The sequence below is a fragment of the Wolffia australiana genome, chromosome 7 (genome assembly GCF_029677425.1).
Source record: "Wolffia australiana isolate 7733 chromosome 7, ASM2967742v1".
Taxonomy (NCBI): Eukaryota; Viridiplantae; Streptophyta; class Magnoliopsida; order Alismatales; family Araceae; genus Wolffia; species Wolffia australiana.
In genome coordinates this window covers 6,951,535-6,978,758 of record NC_135841.1, presented here as the reverse complement: position 1 = coordinate 6,978,758, position 27,224 = coordinate 6,951,535, and the positions used below count along the sequence as shown (strand labels likewise).

Sequence of the window (27,224 nt, the reverse complement as noted above, 5' to 3'; positions counted from 1 at the left end):
ATAATGAATATTTACTGGGGTACCTGGATTTTCCCATATGTTCTGGACTAAGAGTTGCAGCTCTGGGTCAAGAACCACTTCCCGATGAACATCGTCTATGTTGCCCCATGAAGACCGTGATGTGACAGTCACGGACAATGTGATGGTGGTGGGTTGTCGCGAAAGAGCATCTGCCACTTGGTTCGAGCTGTCGGCCTTGTACTGAAACGAGAAATGGTCCCCCAAAAGCTTGGACAGTAAGTGATGATATTCCCTGTGTACTTCTGATATAATCCTCTACCCCCAAAGGGTATCTTAGGAATTTTAGCCCGCTAGGGGCATTTTAGTCATTTCATGCTTAGGGTAGATTGTTTCCTTTTCTTATAAATATGTGTAGCCCTCCTTTGAGGAGGGCAGTCAAGACTTACAGTGAGATCGGCCTCTTGGCTCATTATCTCGATCCTCCCTATCGGTCCCGTTCCCTTGACCGTCCATCGATCCCCTATCCCCATGATCATCTCATCGGATCTTCAGCCAGCTCCCCTCCAATCCGATCCCTGCCATCGCCGTTCGGTTCTCTTCTAATCTCCGACGACTCTTCATCGCGTCATCAGGCGGCTCGTTCCCGGTCGATCCCTATCCCATCTGTTCAACTTCTCCTATCATTGCCGTTTCGACTCTCCTACCCCGGGAACGTCTACCTCGTCTCGCCCTCTACCCTCCTTCTGATACAAACCCAGACCGAGGTTCGTATCAACTTCATGTTCTTTCATTAAATGTTTCAAACTGCGTTGATCAGTACAGATGATGAACTCCCAAAACATCAGGTAGTGCCTCCATTTGCGGACCGCTAGCACAACGGCCACAAGTTCCCGCTTCCGCACCATGGGGGGCAGCGCTTGACTAAAGAACGCAATGGGGCATTCTTTCTGAAGGAGGACTGCCCCCACTCCCACACTGGATGCGTCGGTATCGACTACAAACGGTTGGGAGAAGTCGGGAAGGGCCAAAACTGGAGCCGATGACAGGGAGCATTTCAAGTTCTCAAACGCTTGTTGACTTATAGTGACCACGAAAAGGCCCCTTTTTTAAGTTGGGTGAGTGGCCATGTTTGAGCGCCATACCCTTCTACGAAATGACGATAATAGCCTGCCAGCCCCAAGAACCCTCGAAGCTGGCGGCTGTTCTGCGGGGATGACCATGCTTGGACTGTTTCCACTTTCCCGGCATCCAGAGCAATGCCTTTGGCCGAAATCCAGTGGCCTAGATATTTAAGTTTCGGTTGAGCAAATGAACACTTCTTGGGATTGATACATAATTAATGGACTGCCAGCAACTGGAGAACTTGTAGCAGATGTGCATGGTGGTCGTTGTCTGTGCGGTTGTAAATCAGAATGTCTTCGAAGAATACGAAAACAAACTTGCGTTAGAGCGGTTGGAAGATGGAGTTCATGAGTGCTTAGAACGTGGTTGGGGCGTTGCATAAACCGAACGGCATCACCACATACTCATAATGCCCCACGTGGGTGCGGAATGCCGTCTTCTCGATGTCGGCTGTCTGCATGTGAATTTGGTGGTAACATGATCAAAGGTCCAATTTTGAGAAAACCGTCATAACTTGGAGCTCTTCAAGGAGTTCGTCAACCACTGGGATTAGAAATCGGTAAGGAGCAATGATGCTATTGAGGGCCCGGTGGCCCACGCAAAGCCTCCAACCGCCCGATTTTTTCTTCACCAATAACGCTTGGCTCGAATATGGGCTGCGGGACGGTCGTATAATATCAGCTGCTAGTTGCTGTTCCACGAGTTCTTCCAGTGCATTTTTTTGAAGGCGGGAGTATCAATAAGGGCGGCAATGCACCAGTCCTGTGCCTGGCCGTAGCGTGATCTGAAGGTCGCATGAGCGATGGGGAGGAAGCAACATGGCTGTCTTGAAAATCTCCGAGAAGCGAGCCTGGCAGAAGGACTTCGTTCTAGCCTCGCGGTCCGTTGGTGACGATGAAGCCTGGCTCACGGGGAGCTTGTATAGACCGGGTCCAATGGCCTGAGTTGGCTGTCGACGAACCACTACTAGGAGAGCCTCGAGAAGTGTGACACCCGGTTCGCCCCATAACAAGTGCCATATGCTGTAAGTTTGGAATTTCAGCAGAAGAAGATCCCATTGCGTCACTGTCCATCCCAAGGTACGCAGCCATGCGAAGCCCATAGGATCGCTATGCGTCCGCTCATAAACTCGCGCCTGCGCTAAAAGCTCTTGGAGAGCTTCTCTGGCTACAGATCTAACACCATTCCTTTCAGTCCTATCGGATGAGAATTTTTTTAGGCGCGACTTTAGGCGCTAAGGAGCGAGTTACTTTAATCCGATCTTGGTTTGTAAAGTTATCCGATAGATAACCTAATTTATCCGCTGCGCTGGATAACCTCCTTTCTGGTTGTTGACGAGCTCCGTTTTGGTTAGTTTAAGAGCTGCGGGAAGCAGGCGATCGTAGTGAGGACGACAGCCAGGAGTCACAAAGGGCTAACCGAAATTTTTTTTCGTTGTTCTTTCGCTCCTGCTCCTCGTGCCTTTGACTTCGTTTCTTGAAGAATGTGTTCTTGCAGAACCTTTGACTATGTACTTGAAGATGAATCTGAATAACCTTCGTAACATAAATCTGAATCTTCATCGCTCCCGCTCGTAAACTTGCGCCTACGTCAAGGCAGAGGTTCGGGACGGGGTAGAAGGATGCTCTGGTCGAATAGCCTTGGAGTTGAAGATGGACTCCCGAGCAGACATCAGACCCTTGTTGCTACCGGCTGTCGCCATAACAGATTCGGTAGGGTGACATGAATACCCTCCCAAGGCCCACGGTGTGCGCTAAGGCGACATCAATGAAGCTATCCAATGCTTCGGAATCTATCAGAATGATGACCTCATGCCCACAAATACTCCCTCGTAACTGCAAGGAGTGCGGTGATGACATACTAGTAACTGCGTGTAGCTATAATTGCCGGTATTCCAAACACTGGTCTTCGTGAGGAGTCATAACAAGTGGTCCATCCTCGTCAGGGTCCTCCACGATGGCTGTGGAGTCCTCGGTGTTCATCACCACGGAGACGTTCAGAGTTTTGCGGCAAGCATGGCCTGGGGTAAACTTCTCGTTGCATTGGAAGCTCAGTTTTTGGGCTCGTCGGGCTGCCAGCTCCTCCGAAGTGAGGCGGACTTGGCGAGCTGGTCGAGATGGTGGAGTGCCCGCGTTACCTGCTGGAAAGGTTACCAAACCCTGTCCCCTAAGGGAGTCGGTCCAGCTGTGGGTTCTCGGAGCGGTCTTTCAGAGTCGACACCGCGTCCACTTGTGCCAAGGATCGTTCTGCCTTGAAGGCGCAGTCGATGAGATCTTCAGTGGTCTGTGGCTCTCAGTGACTGACCCTTGCTTTCAGCGATGGCTTCAAGGCCAAGTAAAGTGCATACATGGTCATCTCATCTGACACTTCAGGCAATTATCTCACAAGGTCGACGAAGGATGATACGAGGTCGTCAACCGACTCTGACTGCTGCAATTTGAACAGTTGGTGATATGCTTCTCTTGGTTGTTAGCCGAATCGATGGTAAAGTTGCCTCTTAAAATCGACCCAATTGAGGAGGCCCGCTCGGTCGTCTTTGAAGCAAAACCAGCCAGATGCCCTGCCTTCCATGTACGACGCCACCACCCGAGGCGCTGGGCATCTCTAGCGGGGTAAGCACGGAAGTAATGCTCCACGTGACGGAGCCAACATTCCGGGTCTCCCCCTGTGAATGTAGGAATCTATGCAGTTCAATGGTGGTGGTTTTGACGGCCCTGCCGAGCTCAGAATTGCTCTAGATGAGGAGGGTAGTCAACATCCTCGTCTTTGTCAGATCCTGACTCGGTCTCTTCAAAGGCTCCTCCACCTCCCCGATCGGGACGAGGCATGACGGCCGGCAGACAGAGCAGGCGAACGGGGCGGCGCCTTGGAGAATATTCCTCTCTACTGTCAACTTCCCGCTCCACGTTCCGGTGCCGATAAGGGGGGAGAGGGGGGGGGGGGGTTGTCCCAATTCTTCCTCCGGGTCCGAGTGCTCCCGCTCCTGGATCACCAGCCAAGTGCACGGAGAAAGTCTGTTGCAAACGACTGTGGCTTGCGGTCGAACTGTAGCCGACGCCTACCTCAACTCCCGTGTGGGACCCTGTGTTGGGAAAGCCGGACGGGTCTCCCGTGCACCTAGCAAGACGACCAGTCCCGCAGCTTGGAAGCCTCATAAAGAGGCCCATGGGCTTCCTCCCGCAGATGGGCTTTCTCGTGGCGTGAGAGGGTTATTGGGCCTGCCTTGACCTCTTCCAACTGATCCCCTTGGCCCGATAAGGTTAGTGAGCCTAAGGTCGCTGAACGGTGTCAGAAGGTCGTCATCATTGTCCAAGGCGGACAACGGAGGTCGAGGCGGAGGCACCGGCGGCGGTTGGCATGGCAAGGGGGGTGCTTGTATGAGCGAAGGGGTCAGGAGTTGGGGTCCCGAGAAGGACGACCCTGGCTCCTGTCTTGGCGTGGATTGATCCGGTCGAAGCTCCAGCACGAGGAGCAGCCGGTCAAAACTGTTCTTCCAAGAGCTGAATGCGAAATTCCATATCCTCCAGGAGAACGGCTCTGATACCAAATCGGTAGAACCCCCAAGTTCTTTACATGAAAATGTCAAACGAACGGAACACTGATGTCCAATAAGTGCACCTCCATGAGAGAAAGGAGGGGAGGTGGGGTCAAGAGAGAGAGAGAGCCGGCAGAGTTGACAACGGTGAGATGGAGAGATCCTTGCTCCTCGCGTGCAGGGGCAATTGACTGTAAGAGGAATGGTGCGATTGAGTTTAGGAGAAGGGAGTATGCTAGAGCACTCACCTGAGAACCAAAACTGCCCATCCCATGTTGTTGACGCCCTAAGAGCTGTTGTGGCCTGGCCTGTCATGGGCCGGGCCACTGACATCGTGTTTGGGCCGATGCCATTGTTCGTATGTGCGCCTTAGGATCGAATCAAGATTTCCCTATCTTCAAGCGACTCTCATTGATTTCGTGTCCTCAGCAGGCTCTCCAGGAAGCGACGTCGGATTGGAGGAAGACGCGGCGATAGTGAACGGCGGCGCCGCCACACAAACCTGCAGCATCGGCCGACAAGCTCCGGCGATGGCATGCTGGGGGTGAGGAAGAGAACGAGGAAGTAAAGCCCGAAGAAGAAGCGGAGCAAGAAGCTGGCCAGGAGAAGCATGGAGCAGCCGATGACGACAGCGTGATACTCATGCCCAATTGTTCGAACAACTATTTGATCAAACACGAACAAACAGAAAAAATCAATCGAATTTTTTGTTCGAACACGATCAAACATCTTGTTCGTCAAAAGAGTCAAACAGTTCGGATAGAATCTCCAGTTGTTCGTTTAAAAATTCCGATCTGGATTTGAACGTTCCGATCCAATCCGAACACTGATCCCTAAAGCTTAACATCCATCCACAGTTGTCATATTCTCCACTGCTTGCATCATCGCCAATCAAGTGACATTCCTAACAAGAGCTTTGACACGCCAGACATTAGGATAATCAAACCAAAATATGATAACCCCATTTAATATAAGTACTTGTAACTATAAGATTTTACACAATCGGAAGATATAGATCCAGATTTTGTTTTTGAAATATAGAAATCAGCAAGATATAGTTATAAAAGTGTGGATACCAACTTATACTCATCCTATTATTTGAGGGAGCCCCGTCAGTTCCAATAGATACACAAACTCCAGAGCCTATCATCTCCTTTACTGGTGCAAATCCTAGCATTCGCATTGCAGCTGCAGGGCAATGAGAGACCTTGACATTGGCATTAGACAAGAGACGAATCTGCAACAATGAAAAAAATTAAATGAATTAGAAAAAACTAGTTCTCTGTTTTTCTAAAGGATTTTCAAAATTAAACGTTGAGAAAAAATTGAATTAGTTCTTTTGATACTCTTCTTTATCATCTACCTTCAAATTGATGTGGAATCCATTATGTAACAAGCTGGTGAGAAAGAGGGGTTCGTGAATCACTTTCAAGAAGTCAGCAGCAGCTCAGTAAAGAGCAATCAAGAGGCCAGGAGGGCTCCAGAGTGGAGATACACAATTTATCATTCAATTTTTGTTTACATTCTAGTCTGGTATAGCATAAATCTGGATTTACATTTTAATTTGAAGTCCTTTTACCCAATTCAGTGTTCTCTTCGCAAGAAAAACCTTCCCAAGATCTTAATACTGTTTCAACATATCACATAACCCCTTAAAATATGGACCATCAAGTAAGATGTCAAGCAAAGAAACATTTTTTTCTAACAGATTTTATAAAAGGAACCATATTCAAATTGATGCGGACATGCAAAAATCTGTTAGCCAAGCTCAAGGAAAGCAGAGCAGATAATGCCCAAGGGAATGACTACGTTCGTTCTTTCTAGTAATTCACACATGCAACAAAACTAACAAGGAAAAATAATTTACAGATATCATGGCTAAATTTTAGAAATCATAACCTGACCTCAGCATCTGTAATCCAGACTGAATGAGCTGCTAGTAAGTTGCATCGTAATAAGCCCATCTTCTCCAAGTATGTAACAGTTCCATACTCAACCCCTCTGGTGCTCATTACATGCTGATTCTCATAAGCTATCTCTGAAACATGCTACAACAAAATATAACATCGAAATTAAAACCCATATATATTGAAAAAACTGTGTTTGTATCAAAAAATATGCATATCACTTCTGAAGAAAGTATATAAAAGATCCAGACAACCTGAATTTCTGGTTGCCATTTGCATCATCTGTGTTGTATGCCATAGAAATTTGAGCATTGAAGTTTTAGAGAAAAACATACCATGTCCTGAAACTTTATTCTTGAAGCAGATGAGCTGCAGATCATAAATTCATAAAGAGCGTGATAGGATCCCGGACAGGATCGTATAGAGGACGAGGTTGACCCTGGCGGGTGGACGAAGCCAAGGGAACGAGAGAGGCAGAGAGTGGCGGAGTAGACGTCGCCAGAGGAACTGGACTCGACGGAGTGGATGTCATCGAGAGAGGAGACTACTGGAAGGAAAATATGACTAAAAACTCGTGTCCTGCCCTCCAACAACGAGGGCTAAAGATTTAATGGGAAACGTAAGGAAATGCAGAAAGATGATAATGCCCCTAGTGGGCTTAGTGGATCCTAACAGAGCGAGACTTCCCTAGGTTTCCCTTAGCAAGTTATTAGTACAGTTATGACATATCAAAGAATCAATGTCATTGTTTTCATTAAAACAGTGCGACTTTTGATGGTTAGAGTTTTCTGACATTTCTATTTGACATAGGTTAAGCTAATTATAAATTTAGAATAATCATCTGATCCCTTATCCTTCTTAATGCCAGTCATGTCTTTTCCCTTCTGTGTGTTCCCTTTAAATAGGACGGCCCTCCCTTTAGGATATCAGCAAGGAAGTATGAAGAAGTTCAAACTCCTTGTCTCTTCTCCCTAAGCATCTCAGTCCCGTCTCTCTCTCTCTATGATCCTTGTCCTCCTGATTGTTTCCTCTTCACAGTGTCTTCAGGCAGCTCGTTCCTAGTCAATGTCTACCTCCTCCATTCAGCCTCTTTCCTTGATGTTACCATTCTCCTCTCTGTCCCTAGAACTCTCTGGCTCATCATCCTCTTGACCCCTTCCGCCTCTTTCCAGTCGACGTATTCATCATTGGAATTACATCGAACTTGATATGTCCCGTGAGGAACGCATCAAGTAAAAACTGAATATTTCTATAGTTTTATTTATCTACTCCTATGAATGACATTGTTCAAAAAAATGAATGACATATTCAGACAAAATCATTAATTTCCATCAAGTACAGAATCATGCGTGTTGAGCATTATTTGGCCCTCTCTATGTTTGGCCCTCTCTATATTTGGCCCCTTCTACCTTTAGCCCATTAGGGCCCCCTATATAAACCCTTGTAATCACTATTCTCAGATTAAAGAGAATCATTTTCTTGTTTTCATGGTATCAGAGCCCTAACCCTAACCCTAATCTGGATTCTTGGGACTCTCCTCCTCTTGCGCTCAGATCTCAGGCAGCTCTCCGGCCAGCCTGATCTCGCGCACCGCCGTTGCCCTCTGCGCTCAGCCGTCGCCCTCGCACAGCCGCAGCTGCCGCACACCGCGCGCAGCATTCTTCGGCCGCGCGCAGAGCTTTTACGGCCGCGCACAGCCGCGACAGCCCCGCACGCAGCCGCGCACAACCGCGCTCCGCCACGCACGGCTGCACACAGCCGCGCACGGCCGCCCACCGCCGCGCACGGTTGTCTTTGCTTGTCTTTGGCTGTCCTTAGCCTCCTGCACGCTTGTCCGGCCTGCCGTCCGTGAGCTTTGCTTCGACTGTGGGCGTTGCTTTGACTGGGCCTTCATCTGCCGTTTGTGCTGTCCAAGCCATCTCAGCACCTCTCCTTTGGCCAAATCTCAGCAATGACGAATCCTATTGCTGCTGCTGAGTCACTTGAAGCTCCGACCTCCTCGGTTACGCCAAACTCGACGCCGGCTTCGACGCCACATGCACCTGCGGCGCCTATTGAGTCGGGAAACTGGTCTTCCTCCCAGGACCTTTCTCTTTGCCTCGGATGCCGCCAGATGGCATGTTCACTGGCTTTAATCTGTTGCAATGGCGCCACGTCCAAATTACCCTAAAGGGGCGTCTCATGCGCCACCTTCTGGAAGACGGGCCTCCTCGGACCGATCCGAAGTACTACAATTGGCTGGATGTCGAGGGGATTGTTCATCGCTGGCTCTTGGACAGCATTTCACCCAGCGTTAAGGGTGAATTTCTGTCCCTGAGTCGGCTAAGGCAGTCTGGGAAGCGGCGCTGAGAGTCACTCAAGAAGCATAATATCGCTACTTTGTATGAGTTGGTGCATCGGGCCTCCAATCTGCGGCAAGGGGACCGGACCATTATGGAGTACAGTACGGAGCTCATCTCCTTGTGGAATGAGATCGACCACTACATGCCACCGGATCCTCACTCGGTGGATCGCAAGTACACTCTTCAACTTCGGGTGTTCCAGTTCCTCGCGGACTGAACCCGGAGTATGAGTCGCCACGGCTCAGCTAATCCATCGGAGAAGGAGCTTACCTTCAAGGATGCTCTTCGCAGTGCCAGAATTGAAGAATCTCGCTTCCAGCAGGTGCAGACCCGGTCACGGCACTTGTAGCTCAGTCCTCTCCGGCGCGCCATCGACGCAGCGACACCACCCGGTTCTTTGCCGCGTGGTCCGACTACTCGGTCTGAGGAGTCTCCAAAGGTGATCCTCTCTTTTGCAATTATTGCAAGAAGCGGGGCCACTCCAAGGAGACGTGCTACAAGCTTCAACGGAAGCGCGTGCAACAGAGCAACCTCGCTACCGTCGCACCTTCCGTCAGCCAAGTGCCTCCTCCGGGTCAAGTGCCTATGCCATACGGACTTCTTCCCACTGGTGCCTCGCCCGCCGGCTTTACTCCGGAAGAGATGGAACGCCTCCGCCGCTTGCTTGATCCTCCAGTCGTGGGCTCATGTTCCTTGGCCCACGCAGGTATGTCCACCGTTCTTCCTCCACCCCCATCTCCTTCCGACAATCCCTCTTCATCTTCCACTTGGCTTCTTGATTCCGGTGCCACCGCTCATATGACCCCTAATCCAAGAGCTTTTGTAACGTATGAACCCGTTTCTGGATCCTCTAAAGTCAAAACGGCCTCCGGCGATCTTCTCACCGTGGCGGGTATTGGTCGTGTGGCCGTCTCTTCCTCTATGCAATTACCTAAAGTTCTCCATGTTCCACGCCTAACTCATCATCTCCTTTCCTTGTCGAATCTTGTTCGCGATTTGAATCACGATCTTACATTCTCACCTCATTCATGTTTTTATCGTGATAAGGTGTCGGGGAGGAAGATTTCCATTGCTGAGGAGCATGAGGGGCTCTATCTTGTTCGACCTTCTTCGCCTTCTTTTGCTGTTGCTGCTACGGCAGTCTCTCTTTCGGCTTCTCACGAGCGTTTGTGGCTTCTTCATCGACGTCTCGGCCATCCTTCCTTTGCTACCCTTTATCGTCTCTTTCCAAAACTTTTCCAAGGCCATTCTGTGGACCGATTTGTTTGTAATGCTTGTCGAATTGCGAAACATCATCGCACTTCTTATACTATCTCGTCTTCTCATTCTTCCACTCCTTTTTCTCTTATTCACACCGACGTGTGGGGACCTTCCCCTATTCACAGCACTTCGGATCTCGATGGTTATGCATCTTCATTGGCAGCGCAACTCGTTTCACGTGGGCCTATTTCTTAAAGAATAAATCGGAGATATCCCGTGTTATTCCCCAATTCTACTCACTTGTTCAAACTCAATTCTCTACGTCCATCCGTCGCTTCCGCTCCGACAATGCTAAAGACTATGTTAATACCTCGTTAAGCACCTTCTTTCAAGACAAAGGCATTATCCATGAAACCTCTTGCCCATATACACCCCAACAAAATGGCGTTGCCGAACGTAAATTCCGTCACATCTTTGAAATGACTCGGAGCCTTCTCTTCCATATGCATGTGCCCAAGTATCTTTGGGGGGAAGCCGTCTCCACCGCCATCCATCTCCTTAACCGCCTTCCATCTAGAGTGCTTGATTTTTCCACACCTATTGACCGTCTTCAGCATGCCTTTCCCTCCCTCTCTCTCCGAACTAATCTTACCCCTCGTGTATTCGGATGTGTTTTGTTATGCGCCTAACCATCGCCTTGGTCGTGATAAACTTGACCCTTGTGCTGTGAAATGCGTGTTTGTTGGCTATTCCTCCACGCAAAAAGGTTGTGTATGCTATCATCCACCCTCTCATCGGTTCGTCGTCACTAAAGATGCCACTTTCGATGAATTTCTCCCTTACTATTCTTCCTCTTCTCCAGAGCCACCTTCAACAACACCCTCATCCGATCCACTTGAATTCCTAATTCTCCCTCAACCATCTCCTCCATTATCCGTCTCTCGTCCATCCTCTCCGGCCCCGCCAGTCGTGTCTCCTCCAGAAGTTGTGCCTCCCGACTCGCCTCCAGAAATTGTGCCTCCCGACATCTCTCCGGCCCCCATCTCCGTCCCTCATGTAGAGCTTCCTCCTGTCCCGGCTGCTGAATTCTTCTCTTCGGCAGCACCTTCTTTGCCTCCACCACTTTCTATCCGCCGATGCCCGCCTGAAAAACGCTATGGTATTACTCTCTCGTCGAAGACCTCGGGTTGTTACGTCCTCTTCCGATGCCCCGCCTCAGTCGTCCTCCCCACCTCTAGAATCCTCATTAGCCGTGCTGCCCTCTTCACGTTCTTCTCCTCTCTATCCCTTAGAGGCATCCATTTCGTCTCACCGTCTCTCACCATCCTATCATGCTCTTCTTACCTCACTTGATGCCACTTCCCTTCCGAAGACGGTGGACATTGCACTTTCATTTTCGCATTGGCGTCAGGCTATGGAGGAGGAGCTTCGTGCTTTTGCTCAAAATGAGACGTGGGATTTGGTTCCTCTACCGGCCGGGAAGCATCTAGTGGGTAGCCATTGGGTTTATGCTGTGAAGCATAATTCCGACGGTTCTATTGAGAGGCACAAAGCTCGGGTTGTGGCGCAGGGGTTTACTCAGAAGCATGGCATTAATTATCAGGCGACATTTGCCCCCGTTGCCAAGCTGAATACGGTGCGGATCCTCTTGGCTCTTGCTGCGGATCGTGGCTGGACTTTGCAGCAATATGATGTGAAGAATGCTTTTCTGCATGGCGATTTGACTGAGGAGATCTACATGGCATTACCTCCAGGCTATAGTTCTTTAGTGCCGTCGTCTCCGAATTCTGTTGTCCGTCGCCTGAAGAAAGCACTATATGGCTTGAAGCAATCTCCTCGAGCGTGGTTTGGTCGTTTCACGACGGCCATGAAGCGCCGTGGCTATCGTCAGTGTAATGGAGATCACACCCTCTTCTACCGCCATTCCACGTCAGGGGGAGTCGCTATTCTGCTTGTGTACGTGGATGACATCATTATTACGGGTGATGATACGGCGACCATTACTGAGCTGGCCATGTATCTCTCGTCGGAGTTTGCTATTCGCCATCTTGGCCCGTTGAGGTATTTTCTTGGCATAGAGGTGGCATATTCTTCGAGCGGGATTTTTATTTGTCAGAGAAAGTATACGGTGGATCTTCTCTGCGAGCTTGGAAAGGAGGATTCCAAGCCTATTTCGACACCGATTGATGCGAACCATCGACTCGGTGCCGACGAGAATGAGGAGCTTGCTGAGCCCGGACAATATAGAAGACTTGTGGGCAAACTGATTTATCTCACCCACACTCGTCCAGACATTGCTTACTCAGTGGGTGTTCTGAGTCAGTTTATGCAGACTCCTCGCAAGAGTCATCTTCATGCTGCTCATCGTCTCCTCCGGTTTCTGAAGGGCACCATTGGTCGTGGACTACTGTTTCGTCGTCATACAGGCATGCGTCTAGAAGTCTACACTGATGCTGATTATGCAGGCTCTGTCGTCGACCGACGGTCCACATCGGGCTATTGCACCTTCTTGGGCGGCAACTTGATTACGTGGAGGAGTAAGAAGCAAAAGGTGGTCTCCCGCTCGAGTGCTGAAGCGGAGTTCCGTGCTCTGTCGCATGGTCTTTGCGAAGCACTTTGGATTACCAAGCTCCTCCGGGAACTACGGTGTCCAGTTAGCTCTCCTGTCCAGCTGTTCTGCGACAACAAATCGGCGATTAGCATTGCTCATGATCCCGTTCAGCATGACCGTACAAAGCACATCGAGATTGATCGTCATTTCATCAAAGAGAAGCTTGAATCGGGAAATTTTTGCACGCCATATGTTCCGTCCGCTGAACAGCTAGCAGATATCTTCACCAAAGGGCTTCATGCTCCTCGGTTTGAAGAGCTCTGTTCCAAGCTGGGTGTGGAAAACATCCACGCTCCAGCTTGAGGGGGAGTGTTGAGCATTATTTGTCCCTCTCTATGTTTGGCCCTCTCTATATTTGGCCCCTTCTACCTTTGGCCCATTAGGGCCCCCTATATAAACCCTTGTAATCACTATTCTCAGATTAAAGAGAATCATTTTCTTGTTTTCAATGCGAAATCATCTCTAGAGCTTCTGTGAAACTTAAATAATTCATAAGAGTAGAAACTTAAATCTCAATTTTTTACCAAGTATTGATATTTTTTTTAAAGATGTGCATCATTAATCATAAAATGGAAAATAAAATTAAATCAATAGAACTCCTGTATATTCATGTATAACTGAAATTTTTCATAGTTTACCATGTGAATTCCTGTGCCAAGCTCCATAGCCTTATCTCTTGTTTCAAGTAACAGATGATCAGTTGCATTCATAATTTGCCTAATCCCAAACCATACTCTAATTCGCCCGTCAGCGCTATTATGATGTCTCTCATAGAGATGTAACTGAGACTGTGGAAATGTTAAAATAAATGTTTTACGTCAGAGAAGAGAGTCGGGACATTGAAAGACAAATATAATAATATCATTGAATAAAATGTAAAACTCAGAATGATAAACATTTCTCATCTTGAATCCTTTTCTCTCATGGTGCTGGTTCAGACTGGGTGATTATGCTTTCACACCCTTAGTCCAATGCCAAAGAAAGACAATTAATTCCCCAACAAAGACCTACCCAAGGTCTTTGTCCTCAGTATCAGAGCTGCGTCCTACCCGAATGGTGATCGTAGGTTCTTGATCCACGAGAAAATGAAATCATTTGATCAAAAGCTCAATGCCATTGCATAAAATCAGTTTGGACACTGCTACCAACAACCACCATTGCCTTGCCATTCGCAGCCACTGCATTTAACACTACTGCAATTGTTTCTCACCATCTTGCACTGCAACTGCAGAACCTGTAGCCTCAATTGCTGCAAGCACTAGAGCTGCTTTCATCACCACTGTTTGCATAGTCACCACTGTCACCACCAATACAGCAGCCACTACACAGTTGCAATCCACCACGCGCCACAGCTACCATGCCCCCTATGGCTGCCACACTGCTGCAGCTCTGCCAGCCCGAGCTGCTGCCAGTAGGTTTGTAGCCTCCCTTTTATCAGATGGGCTAGCTGATCAGCCTTGGCCCAAAACTCTGACCTCTGGAAAAGATAACCCTCAGAGGCTCCCCAATCTCCTACGTCGTTGTCGACGTCTGTATTGGTGTCCTAGGCTCCGTGAGCCGAGTCGGCTCCTTCCTCGTCCCTCTCTTGAAGGAGATGGATCTGTACATCTTTGTGGTAGAGATGGCCCAATGTGAATTTTTCGTCACACCTAAAACATAGTCCTTGATCTTTGCGCTGGGCCACTTCCTCCACAGTAAGACGCAGCATGTGCTTGAGTCCTTGGGCTGTGCGGGTTGCCGGTTGCTCTGGCGTCGTGCTGTGGTGATCCCGCGTCTCTCTCGACTTGAGAGAGCGTGAACCCCGGGACCCTTGAGTAACTTCCTCATCCTCTCTGAGGACTTCTTCAACTTCTAGAGCCAGATCAAATAATTCATCCGGAGATTGTGGGTCCCCCCAACAAATCTCCTTACAGATTGATGGCTTGAGAGCCACCATGATGGCTTTGATAGCTGTCCACTCGCACAAATCTGGAATGTACCCCACCAAACGTACAAAGTCGTCGAGTATTTCATCCACTGTTACCTTTTGACGCATTCCAAAAAGGTTGGTGTAGGCCTGGTGGGGTTTGAGACCAAAGAGCCGACATAGTTGGGCTTTGAAATTATCCCAGCTTTGGAAGCCTGCATGGACGTCTTTGTAGCAAAACCACTTTGACGCCGTGCCCTCCAGATACGAAGATACCACCCGAAGTCGTTCTACGTCTTCAGCAGTAAGACAGGAAGTAGTGTTCAGCTTTTCGCAGCCAATTTTCTAGGTCACCTCCCGAGAAGAATGGAATGTCAGCAATGCGATGGAGTGCCCCCCCCCCCACGCCAACCAGTAGCAATGTGGTGCCCTTGATGTTGGGGTTCAGCGTCTGAATACTCTTCCAGATCCCGGATGTTGTGGTGTCCGACGTCTGGTGCCCGGTCATGGCGTGGCATGAGGGGGGGAAGGCATTCAGCATTGTCGCGGCCTTCGCATCGATATTCCCAGAAATTTTCCCCGACTCGGTTTTCGGCTTGCTCACCTAGTTCTCAATGCATAAACGTGCGAGTGGGACAAGGAGGTCGGGCCAGAAAGTAACGACCCTCCTCGGCCTCGTCATCCTGATCAGGGAAATTCCCGACAGCCCAATGCTGCTCCCTCAAAGGAGGGGGTCGTTCCCAGGCTATGTCAGTCTCCAGTTGCACCGGATGGGTGGGTGACGGATAGCGCGGCGCTCTCTTGTTGTGTTGTGACAGTGAAGGTGCATGGAGGTAACAACGCGGAGAGCCCACTCGATCCATAAGAGCCCCAAGCCACTGGCCTGAAATGGGTGGGTTCGCAACCCATCCTTCTTCCTTGGGTGAAAATTCTGCCCTGTGTCTCAACGGACCCCGAGAAGTTCCCGGTTCCAAGTCGATACAGTGGGTCCTCCATTGTCGGCTTGACCGGTGTTCCTTTGGGATGCCCTCGTTCCCAATATCCGGGCTCAGAGTCGCCGGTGGCAGCTCAGTGATGGGTTGCTTTCCACGGTCAGCTCCGACTGCGGCCAATTGTGGCGGCATAGGCAGCAGGCCTTCCGGAGTGTGGGCAGCTGCCGCCGAGGGTCTCTCTGGCGTGGCCTTGCAGTCCCGCAGGGTTGGTGACGACGCCCAACTACTAACCCCTGTGTGGGAACCCAGGTCCAACCGTTGTGAGTGTCCCAACCTCCTTGAGACAGAGCTATGGTTGGCCAGCATGGTGTCGAGCTTTTCATGGATGAGGGATTGGTCTGCTCGCAGGGCTTGGACATCAGTTGCCTTGGCACTCTCAGCCACCCGCATCTGCAACTCAGATATACTAGATGTGTCGCAGCAAGAGAGATCATAGCAACTTGGAAGAGACACAAAACCAAAGACTTCATGTGGAAGGTCGATTTTACCAAGGCATATGACACCCTAGACTGGGGATTCTTGTGGGCATCCATGAAACGAAGGGGCTTTCCAAGGGAATGGATCACATGGATGCAAAGATGCATTACGACACATTCCTTCTCAGTGTTGGTGAACGGGAGACCAGAAGGCGGGCCGATACAACCTCAAAGGGGAGTGAAACAGGGGTGTCCGCTAGCACCCCTACTGTTTGTACTTGCAGCAGATGCACTGGCCGCATGCACAAACCTGGCTTGCTCACACCATCTATTGAGGGGGTACCAAACAAAGCCACCCTGAGGGCATACCAGGATGACACTATTTTTTTATCAAAGGCTTGGTAGAGGCGGCAAAAAATCTGTCCATGCTCCTCAACCTGTTTGCAGACTTCTCGGGCTTATGCATAAATCGGGCCAAATCTGCATTTGTGGGCTCCAATCTTTCTCAAGAGGAGGAGACTCAGTGCGCAGAGGCTTTGGGTACACCAATTGGCAGTCTCCCTATGAGATATTAGGGACTGCCATTGACTAGAGGGCATTTGAAGAAGGCAGACTGGCAGCCGGTGATAGAGAAGGTCGAGAGAAGGCTGGAAGGTTGGCAAGCTAAAGTGTTATCCAGAGGGAACCGGCTAGTGCTGCTGAGGTCAGTGCTATCAGCTATCCCCAACTTCTATCTCTCAGTGTACAAGATGCCAATCCAAGTCGGTCAGAGACTTGCATGCTTGGTGAGAAAGTTCTTTTGGAGAGGACCCAGACAGGACCAGAGCCGAGGAATGGCACTGGTCGCATGGGATACTGTTTGCAAACCCCTCAACCAAGGAGGCCTAGGTGTTCTGCATGCCCAAAGTATGAATACGGCGCCACTAGCGAAGTGGGTGACAAGGATGATGCAGCCAAGTGAGGGCCAACTCATTCAAATCTTGAGAGACAACTATGTATGAAGAAGGTCTAAACTGGGATAAGAAATCAGCTCCAGTCTGGGGGGGGCGTCCCATTCTGGAAAGGCCTTAGGCAAATCTTCCACAAAGTTCAGGAATTCTACTCAGCCTGAATAGGAGACGGCTCGCTATTTCGTTTCTGGACAAACCATTGGTTGGCACATGGCCCTTTGCGACCAACATTCGCACGGCTATTTGCACTAGCACAACGCCCCAAAGGCACAATGGGAGAGTGTTGGGACGGCACATGGACCCCGAGGTTTGTGGGTGCTCTGTCAGCCCGAAGACGAACAGAGCTTTTGGACATGCAGCAAGCGTTGAATCAGCTTCAACCTAGAGCCGCCATGAGTGATGGCAGGGACTGTTCCAACGCCCCCTTTACAGTACGGAAAGCCTACGTGAGAATCCGTCAACCAAACATAGAAAATATAGAGATGGTTCACACATGCCAAGTGATATGACGTCTAAAGGTCCCTCTGAAAGTGAAGATCTTCGGGTGGTTTGTGTTTCAAAAAAGAGTGACGACCCGAGTCTTCCGAAAGAAGATGTATCCCGACGCACCGACGGAAAGCGTATTGTGCACAGGAGGAGAAGAGGATCGTAATCACCTATTCTTCGAGTGCCCTCTTGCTTGCATGATTTGGGCTACTCGAACGCAGAATACGGTGAACCCGATATCAGAGGAAGCCTTTTGGAACTCGATACAGAGACTCGGCTCTAGACAATGAGAAGAGGGGGGCAAAGCGTTGGCAGTGCTTTGGGGAATATGGTGCCACAGAAACGACGTGATCTTTCCTGGGGGGATGACCTCTACGAAAGGGCTAGCCCACGATGTGGAAGGACTTCTGGTAGCTTGGTTCTCTCGAGTTGGGAAAAAAGAGGGGAGAGGATAAACCCCTTTGTAATAGAGCCTTACGGCTTAAGGCATGTAATCGAAGGGTGGTTACCGACCCTTTTCGGGTGACCGCCTTTTTTGTTATTAAAAAAAAAAGCATCCAGTTCCTTGAGTACCCCCTGGGAAGCGCTCTTGTTTTCCGTCACTATTTTCTTCTTCGCTGTGTCTGCGTCTGAGGATCGTTGTAGCTTTGATACCACTGATAGGAAACTCAAGGATAACTTTTCTATTGCTGCAATAGGGAAAGAATCCTCTCTTGAGGGCTTCATCTATGCCCAGAAACAAATGATCAGTCCCAAGTACAATAAGAAACAAACGATGTCTGTTGTAGGGAGGAGGAAAGGGAAGAGGGGAAACTTCAGGGGAAGAGGGAAGATCATCGCCCCAGGGTAGGATCAGCTGCCTCTATCGCAGGGAAGAACATCTGCATGCACGAGGAGATGAGGGATGAGTGAGGCTCTTGCAATAGAAAAGCCGCCAGAGAGGAGGGGAGATTTGCTCACGGTGAATTTGCCTGCATTCTCTTCTTTCTCCCAACCCTTAAGTTAAAATTGCTGTTGGGCTTGTGGGTTGCTGTTGTTTCTTGGGCCGCCAACGCTCGTAAATGCGACCCAGTATCATATCAAGTTCTTGTTGTTTGTTCAAAAAAAATCAAGTTCTTGTTGTTCTAAATGTTCAAGCCTTTGGCTTTGAAAGCTGCAAACTCCTCATCAATGTCACACAACATCTTAGGAGACCTCATTTCAAGCCTTTACGAATGTGCACTCTGGCACCTTGCTTACTCTTTTTACCCCCTGGAATGAAAGGAATGGCCTCTCCATCTTTCATGATGCTCATCAATATCCTTCTATGTCCCAAGCCTAAGTGAATGGTTTTATCATGAGACACCCCTGTACCACAAAATCTTGGTTTGCAGGGATGCCAATTATCTTCTCCATGCACAGGAAGCTCAGGCCTTTGGTTCTGTAAGTCATAAACTCATCAAGTGAGGTGAAACCTGCTGAACCTTGAAGTCTCAGTGATGGAGGCAGGGCACTAGGAGGAACATGCCATTGTGGGAACTAAGAGTATGCGAAAAAAAAAACTGGAATAGCCCATTATCCACTCCAAGACACCTGACTGAAATAATTAGATAAAGAAATACCTTTTCACATAAATCTCGCACTTAAGTAGGGATGGAAATCTTTGTCATGTTCACCCACCCTCAATCTGGAAAACGAAGAACTTCATTTCCCAGATTGGAGGTTGGTTGTATGATGGAATAAATTGTATGCAGTAATTTGTTGATAGCATGGCAACCAGACATGCAACACACTGATAATCTGGCAACCCACTCTGATATGGCAGTGCTCCTAATGCAATCCCCCCGATATAGACTGGACACATGTTGCCCTTGTTCCTATGTTAAAGAGATCATCCACTCCAGCGCTCAGATTGCAGCATTGTCAATGCCAAACCTGTGGAACCCAGCGGCCTAGCCACCGCATATCACAGCTCAGATCATGGCCGAGCCAGCAGCGCAAACATCAGCTGAGCTACATCCTGGCCGAGAGCCCAGCTCAGGTTTCAAGATCTAGGTTGATTTGGGGGGAGTATTAACATTTCCACATACTCTCATTTCAGCATTAGAGCCCATTATGGGCGTTTTGGTCATTGTATAGGACAATTATCCATTTAGGATAACAGTCACAAAGGAAAAGGTAAGCGAAAAATGCAGTTCCCAACTCAGTTCCTGCCTCCATGCCCATGTCCCCTCGTCCTTCCCTCTGCTCATTCTCGCCACTTCCTCCCCCTCTTTTCAATCTGTCCTTCTTCCCCTTCCCAATATGAATCTATATCAAGGTTCATATCATGCCATCACAGGCCTTCCAGCATGGCTGCATGGATATATGCATTATTGCCCAGTCTTCAATGCCGCAGCTCTGTAAGAGAGAGCATGCACCTTCATGTGCGCTACCTCCTCAAGGTCTAGAATACAGCTGCCTAAATATGTGCCCACAACCGTGGGGTCTTAAATGCAGCTGCTCGTGATAGCACTGCTGCCTCAAGCACAACAGTGACCTCTTGTGCATTAGAATGGCATTATGAGAGTAAAAGGAGGCCTCCGGCACTACATGGCCCCCACCCTCCTACTTGTATGCACACACTGTACATCAGTGTGCCCACCCAGCCTGGTGGGCCTCACCCCGCAGTGAATCTAGTTGAACACCCATTGGGGCTGCGCCATAAGTGTGCCCAATGTTTTGTGGCATGCTCATACTTCTACAACGTGCCTGTGCTTCCACGAGGCACTTGCACTTCTGTGATGCTCTAGAAACATTTGATTGAACACTTGTTGGAATGTATCATAGGTGTGCCTGCTCTTCTGTGTTGCCCCTGCCTTCTCATTTTATGCCTACCTTTGCTGTGAACAGCCCTATTGTCATGACGTGCCTACCCGTAGATATTGCACCTCACTTCTATGGTGTGCTGCCTTAACGTGCTACAAATGTACTCTAAATGCAGTGCTGCAAAACCATGTTGACTTTGGAGTTCTGAAAGAAAGAATTGGATGCAAGGTGACAGAAGGAACCCATCCCCCTTTACCACCCCACCCACCCATCTGAAAACATTTTGGAGGACCATGAGTCCCACCTCATGGAGTGTTATCTGTCTCATTGTTATCTGACTCATTAAAATGAAAAGAATGGCCTTCTAAGTATGATAAAAATAATGACCCGTCTGTCTGTTGTGCACCTGTTGCATCTGCTTTCCTGTGTCTTCTGCCTCAAGCACATAGGTGAGGAGGTCATTTGTACTTAAGAGGATATCATTGATGTATTCCCTAATCCTATAATAGGTGTAGGGTCACCAGTGAGACTTGCATGGTCATCTCTTCTGACTAGTCCTCTAGAAAATAGCCCACAAGTACATGAACAACCGTGCCTAGTTTTTCAAAGGGCATCAACTGTCATAGATTAGATACATATCGTTAAAGAAACTAGCCGTTAGGCTAGCCATTAGGCTTCCATACTGGGTCATCTATGTTTCGTCCCAGTAACTTGTGTATATACACTGTGCCTAAAATATGAGAAGTATCTATTTTTCTGGTTCGCCTCCAGCTTCTTTTTCTTCTTCTCCACAAATCTGTGTTTCAATCTAGAAGCCCTTTATTCTTGACATGGTATTGGAGCACTCGGTGAAGCATATTCGTGGCAAGACTACCAAGCTTGAGGGACAGGAAAGGGACGTTATACTTCTGGATCTTTGTCGTTTTCTCCTGTCTGCGACAAGAATTGGGATTTTTTCCTTCTTCCTCAAACCCGTCTCCCAATTGACCGGGAACTACAATGCCAGGACGGTGATACGGTCCCTATAAGGATGTTTGAAAGAATAAAGAGAAGAGGACAGAAAAATAGGGGCCAGCTGGCGCTGAGCTGGCAAAATAAATAACAGTTTCTTGAATAATAGTTTAGAAAGGAAATAAAGAAAGCGGAGGTTATAAATAAAGGTGACGGGAAGGAGAAGGGGCACGGAGGCTTGTATTTTCTGGGAGCTGGCTATTCTTGAGGAGAGAGGGCTGCATTCGGCGTGAGTCTCTTCAGGGGTCGTGGCTACAGAGAAGAACGAAGACGGAGTCAGGTGTTCATATACAACAAGGGCTAGGGGCGTGGATCCGATTTGTAAGTACCATTTATCAGCAATTTCTTTACCTTTCGATACGGGAGTGTATCAGACGGCATCGTCTCGCCTAACTACACTTCGATGGCCTCATCCATTGCATTTTCCAGAGAAGACTCTCCCGACTGACTCGAAGAGCACGGTTGACGGGATTGCTGCAAGTTCATCGGTCTATTGTGACCACACGACAATCACAAGTATCTCATTTCTTCACTTGTTTCACAACGGCAAAAATCAGGTGCGGTTGATCCATCTTTACTCACTAATTGGAGTTCTACATCCGCTGTGTTACATCCTTCAATATGGTTAAAGAAGAACATATATCGGCATCTGGGATAGATATGGGTGTTGCACTTGGTCCCGTAGGGAAATGGTACACTCAATTGCCTCACACAACTCCAAGGAATCTGTTCACTGGTCCTTACTTGTACCAGCGGACGAAATACATCAATTGCACACTTCGAGCAAGAGGTCAGCTACAACACTTGAACGATGAGTCACCTCAGGAAACGGATCAAAAGTATCTAAATTGGAGATATGAGGACATTCTCTTCTCCTGGATTTTAGATTGCATGATTCCTGAGGTTTCTTATACAGACTATGACAGCATTTAGGAAATCTGGGATCTCATAAAACAATAACACTTTATGAAAAATGACGAATCACTCATTGCAGATCTTGTAGATCACTCAATGAGTTTACTTCAGGAAAATCAGACAGCTTTAAAATATGCTAATGAGCTTCAACCCTTATGGAAGGATATCGATTTCTATCGTACACCAGCTAATTCTGTAGATCGTCAATATGTGTTACGTGATAGGGTTTTTTTTTTGAACTATTACGTGATAGGGTTTATGGGTACCTAAAGGAACTTAGGTCTGAATTTGAACCTGCTTGTACACAACGGTTCAATTGTGAACACAAGCTCAACTTTGAAGAAACTGTACAACAGATTCTCAAAGAGGAACACAATCTCGCAACACGGCTACACCTTGACTTCAAAGCTTGGTGCCAGCTGCAGGGGAGGCCCTGACATCCAAAACTGCATCACTATCTACTAAGGAAGGCTAATCCTGGATGCTGCATCAACAGTTGGCTCACCTGTCATTCCACCTTTTAAAAACTTTCTTTCCTAAAACTTGTCAAGGGTTATGCATTGACCATTTTATAATTGATGTGTGTCAACTTGCTAAACAAAAAAGAACTACTTGTCATTTAACGGATTCTTCTGCCACTAACGTTTTTGAATTGATACACAGTGATGTGTGGGGACCAGCTCCCTTCACTAATCTTCATGGATTTTTATGGTTCATTGTTCTCAAGGATGATGTTAGTCATTTCTCTTGGGTTCATTTAATGGAACAAAAATCAGATGTATTCCTTATTATAAAAAGATTTGTTGCTATGATACACCGGCAATATGGCACTCTCATTAAGCGATTCAGAACAAACAATGGCAGAGAATTCATGAACCTTGAGATTTCTACCTTGTTTAAAAACCAAGGCATTATTCATGAATCTTCATGTCCACATACACCTCAGCAGAAAGGAATGGCAGAACGAAAACCGGGCCACATTTTAGAGAAGACCAGGGCTTTACTTGTCCAAAGTAATAGTCCTAATATACTCCGGGGAGAAGCAGCTATGTTCTCCACTTGATAAATCATCTTCCCACCACTTAAATGGCAAAACCCCTCTCGACGTAGTAACAAACTCCTATCCAACTGCTAAACGCCATAGTGATTTGGAACTCAGATTATTTGGATGTGAATGTTATGTACATTCCCATTCCCATCAAGAACATAAGTTAGCTCCAGATTCTCTTCCCTGTGTGTTTGTTGGATATTCTAACACTCAAAAAGCTTATGAGTGTAATCATACTTCTACAAGGCACATTTTAATCTCTAAAGATGTTACATTCAACGAGCATAAATTCACTCCCGTGGCAAAAATGAATACGATACGGATTCTAATATCTTTGGCAGCACTTCATCAGTGGCGCCTTTTGCAATTTGATGTTAAAAATGCCTTCCTTCATGGACACACCTCAATGAAGAGGTGTACATGAGACCACCACCACCTCAATATCTCCCATGGACAAGTGTGTCATCTCCAGAAAGCTCTGTATGCTCTCCCATGGTTTGAACGCTTTACTCAAGCCATGAGCCATCTTGGCTACCAACAAACTAATGGTGATCATACCCTACTTTATTATCGCTCCATTCCCAGCACTAAAGTTATTCCTATAGTGTAGATAGACGATAGAGTTATTACAGGAAATGATTTCATTGGCATTAAAGTTTGAAGTCACCAACTAAGTTCACAATATGACATCAAGAGCTTGGGAGAACTTACCTATTTCTTAGGCATTGAAGTCGCTCATTCACCTAGTGGTATTACTCTATCCAAACATAAATACACCTATAATCTACTGGGTTAAAACTGGGTATCTCCAATGCCAACCTGTCTCCACTCCAATGGAATTAAATCAGAAACTTAAACTCAATAACAACAAACCTGATACAGAGCCATTTGCTTATCAGCGTTTAGTTGGTAAGGTTATATATCTAGCCCATGCAAGGCCTGACAACTCATATTCTGTGAACATCCTGAGTTAGTTTATGCATAACCCTAAAGTTTCGCACTTGCAGGCGGCCTATCATATACTTCAGTACTTAAAAGGAACCATTGGCCTTAGCCTCACATTTTCTCAAGGTATGTCACTGTTCGTTGAGAATTATACTGACTCTGATTATGGTGGCTCAAAGGTCGACCACAAGTCTACCACCAGGTATTGTTCCTTCCTTAGTGGGAGTCTGATCACACGGCATAGTAACCATCAACAAGTTGTTTCCCTCGCCACCACCGAAGGCTTGAGGATTCAAGGGATTCTCAGCGAACTGGGTTTTCCTACAACTCAACCAACAACCTTGCCATGTGACAACAAATTTGATATCAGTCTCGCCCATGACCCAGTTCAACATGACCAGACCAAACATGTGGAGATCGATCTCCACTTTATCAAAGATAAATTGGAGTACAAGACTAATAAAATCAAACATGTCTCTACCAATCCACAACTTCCTGATCTCCTGACAAAGTGTCTCTCACAAGCCCAACACGATTTTTTGGTCTCCAAGATGGGAATGCAAGATAATTATTCCTCTGCTTGAGGGGAGGTGTTAAAGAAACTAGCCGTTAGGCTTTCATACTGGGCCATATATGTTTCACATGTGTATACAAACTGTGCCCTAAAATATGAAAAGGAAGCATCTATTTTTCACATCCGCCTCCAGTTTCTTGTTCTTCTTCTCCACAAATCTGTGTTTCAATCTAGAAGCCCTTTATTCTTGACACATATCAATCGGTTTTCATGGCTTGATAACAAAATGGGAACATAGCTGGCACTTGAGTTGTTCCAATGCAAAGCCTCATTGATCATCCTTGAAGCAAAATCATGATTCACCTTCTAGGTATGATAAAAATAATGCCTCCCTTCAGTGGCCAATGAACTGGATATCCCTCCCAAACCTGCCCCAAAAACAACCAAGGGATCCCGGGTATGCAATGGCAATGTCGAGGACCTGCATCCAATAAATTTCTTTAAGTCCGTCGATTGACAGCAATAGACCTCTTCATCAGATCAGTCCTAGGGGGCATGCTGTTACGATCCCCATGGAAATCTAACAAAATCAAGAAATGGGACGAGGGGTAGAGAGGAGAATAGGAGAGATGGAAGAGGTAAGAGAGAAGAAAAGAGAACGATAGGTGAACAAACTCTCAAGAACCTCCGAATCGGGAGTTCTTGCCCTCACGAAAACCGGAAACAGCTACTCGTGCCAAGAAACCACAAATTGATCTTTCATCAAAAGTCCCTCTAATGACCTTACAAGGGGGTATATATAACCCTACGATTTCAAGAATCAGTTATCTCATCAGGACTCTAACACATGCCCAACCCACACTCCAGAGGTCAAACAGGTTTGACATAGCACAATGATGCATGTCCTAGTGGGTCACTTTTGCCATGGCATCACTGGGGGTAATCTGTCAAACCTGTCTGATGCATGCTACAAGTAAGCATTCAGCAGCAGGGGTCAAACAGGCTTGACAGCACAATGATGATGTGGCCCAAGAGGCGTACGCGGCATTGAGTACCAAGATTTCACTAATGACGACCCGGTTCTGACATTGAAGTGGCATGGACAGTGACATGGCGATTGAGGTAATTTGGCACTAGAGGGTCGCGATGTGGTGACCTTGATGGTGTAGCAGTTGCTGCTGATGGTAAGATGGACACTTTGATGTGGCAACTGCTTTGTCGAGGAAGACTCATTGACGGTTTGCTTTCAACAGCGCAGCAGGCTGATGGGTAGTTGCCTGTAAAACCATTGACGTCACCGACGGTAGTAGAAATATAAACCTCATTGCTTCATAAGACAAAAGTAGAAGTCATTGTAACCTTGAGAAGGAAAAGAACTGCTGAAGATAGTTGTTGCCATCGATCGGAATACAAGAGAAGTACCGGCTGCCATCATCTTGAAATTCAAAAGGGCTGCTGCTGTCTTCTTGAGAAGTTGAAATCTTTGTCGTTGCATTAAGAAAGAGACATAGTTGCATCCAGCAGAGAAAGAATGAAACTGTTGCTGTCACCTTGAGACACAAAAAACTTAGCATTGCCGCCACCACAAAGGTGAAATATAGCAGCCGCCACTAGAGAATAATGCTGGCGTGAGGCGTTGACATCACCTCAAAGAACAGGAAACTCCAGAGAGGAAGTGGTGGAAGTGGTGAAGGTGATGGTACCTTGAATGATGGAATGTCTGCTAGAGGTGCAAACAGAGTCCAGAGAATTGAGTGATCAAAAGGTCAAGAGGCTATGATGGAGCCATGCTACAAAGAGATGATGACAACACGACTGCTCCAATGGATGTAAGTAGCACAAACACAGTCATTTTAAAAGGAAGATAAAAGTTGATTGTTGCCTTGTTTCCACATTTTGAACGAGCATGTGATGGGAACCTGATACGCAACAATTCTTCTCCAAGCATTATCAAAGGAAGAGGAGGAGGCACGTGTGAGAAGACCTGCATGGACCACACACGTGCCAGATATTCTATACATAAGAGGGAGCAGGAAATAAGCGCGGGGAAGCTTTATTCAAGAAGTTCAGTTGCCAGAGGAGGCAAAGGGCAGGCGGAGCAGGATCAGGCCTGCCAACCAGAGGGAGAACTCAAGGAGTCCTCCTTAAATTCCTATCTTCATTTCTCCAGTATTCTTCTCATTCATCTCCATTTTTCTCTGATTGTGAACGATATTGCCACATTCTGCACGGTTGAGACCGATCTCAATCATATTTTCTCACCGAATGAAATCAGAACCCAAGCAGACAACGCAGGCCATGCGGCAAGGGCACAGCAGCTGAGTTGGAGCCTGAGTTAGCATGTCCGTTATTAAACCGGAGACAGTGCAGAGGTGGAATCAACAGTGATGGGGAGCCTACGCAGCTAGTGCAGGCGCAACGGTGATGCAGTCAGTGCCGTATCACTTTGCTAAAATAAGTGATTACACTCTTCAAACAATATATATCATATTTAACCCATACGTCAGAAATCTAGACAAATGAAAATACATGAAAAGAGTAACTTGGTGGACTCCACGTTATTGAAATCTCAGGAA

At 47.6% G+C, this 27,224-nt stretch overlaps 1 protein-coding gene and 1 long non-coding RNA gene across 2 annotated transcripts in view; both read right to left on the bottom strand.

The window, feature by feature from the left end:
- LOC144705848 (uncharacterized) overlaps window positions 1-27,224 on the bottom strand; it is a 70,853-nt gene that overhangs the window by 42,065 nt on the left and 1,564 nt on the right. Inside the window, exons 4-6 of the mRNA XM_078578685.1 lie at window positions 13,317-13,466; window positions 6,523-6,666; window positions 5,699-5,855 (exon numbers count right to left, since the gene is read on the bottom strand). Coding sequence (XP_078434811.1) covers window positions 5,699-5,855; window positions 6,523-6,666; window positions 13,317-13,466 — 451 coding nt within the window. The remainder of the gene's footprint in view (window positions 1-5,698; window positions 5,856-6,522; window positions 6,667-13,316; window positions 13,467-27,224) is intronic.
- On the bottom strand, window positions 24,216-27,224 carry LOC144705849 (uncharacterized). The gene is made up of 3 exons (XR_013582123.1): window positions 26,008-27,224; window positions 25,805-25,925; window positions 24,216-25,129 (listed from the first exon to the last, which is right to left on the bottom strand). It is a non-coding gene; the product is annotated as an uncharacterized LOC144705849 (long non-coding RNA).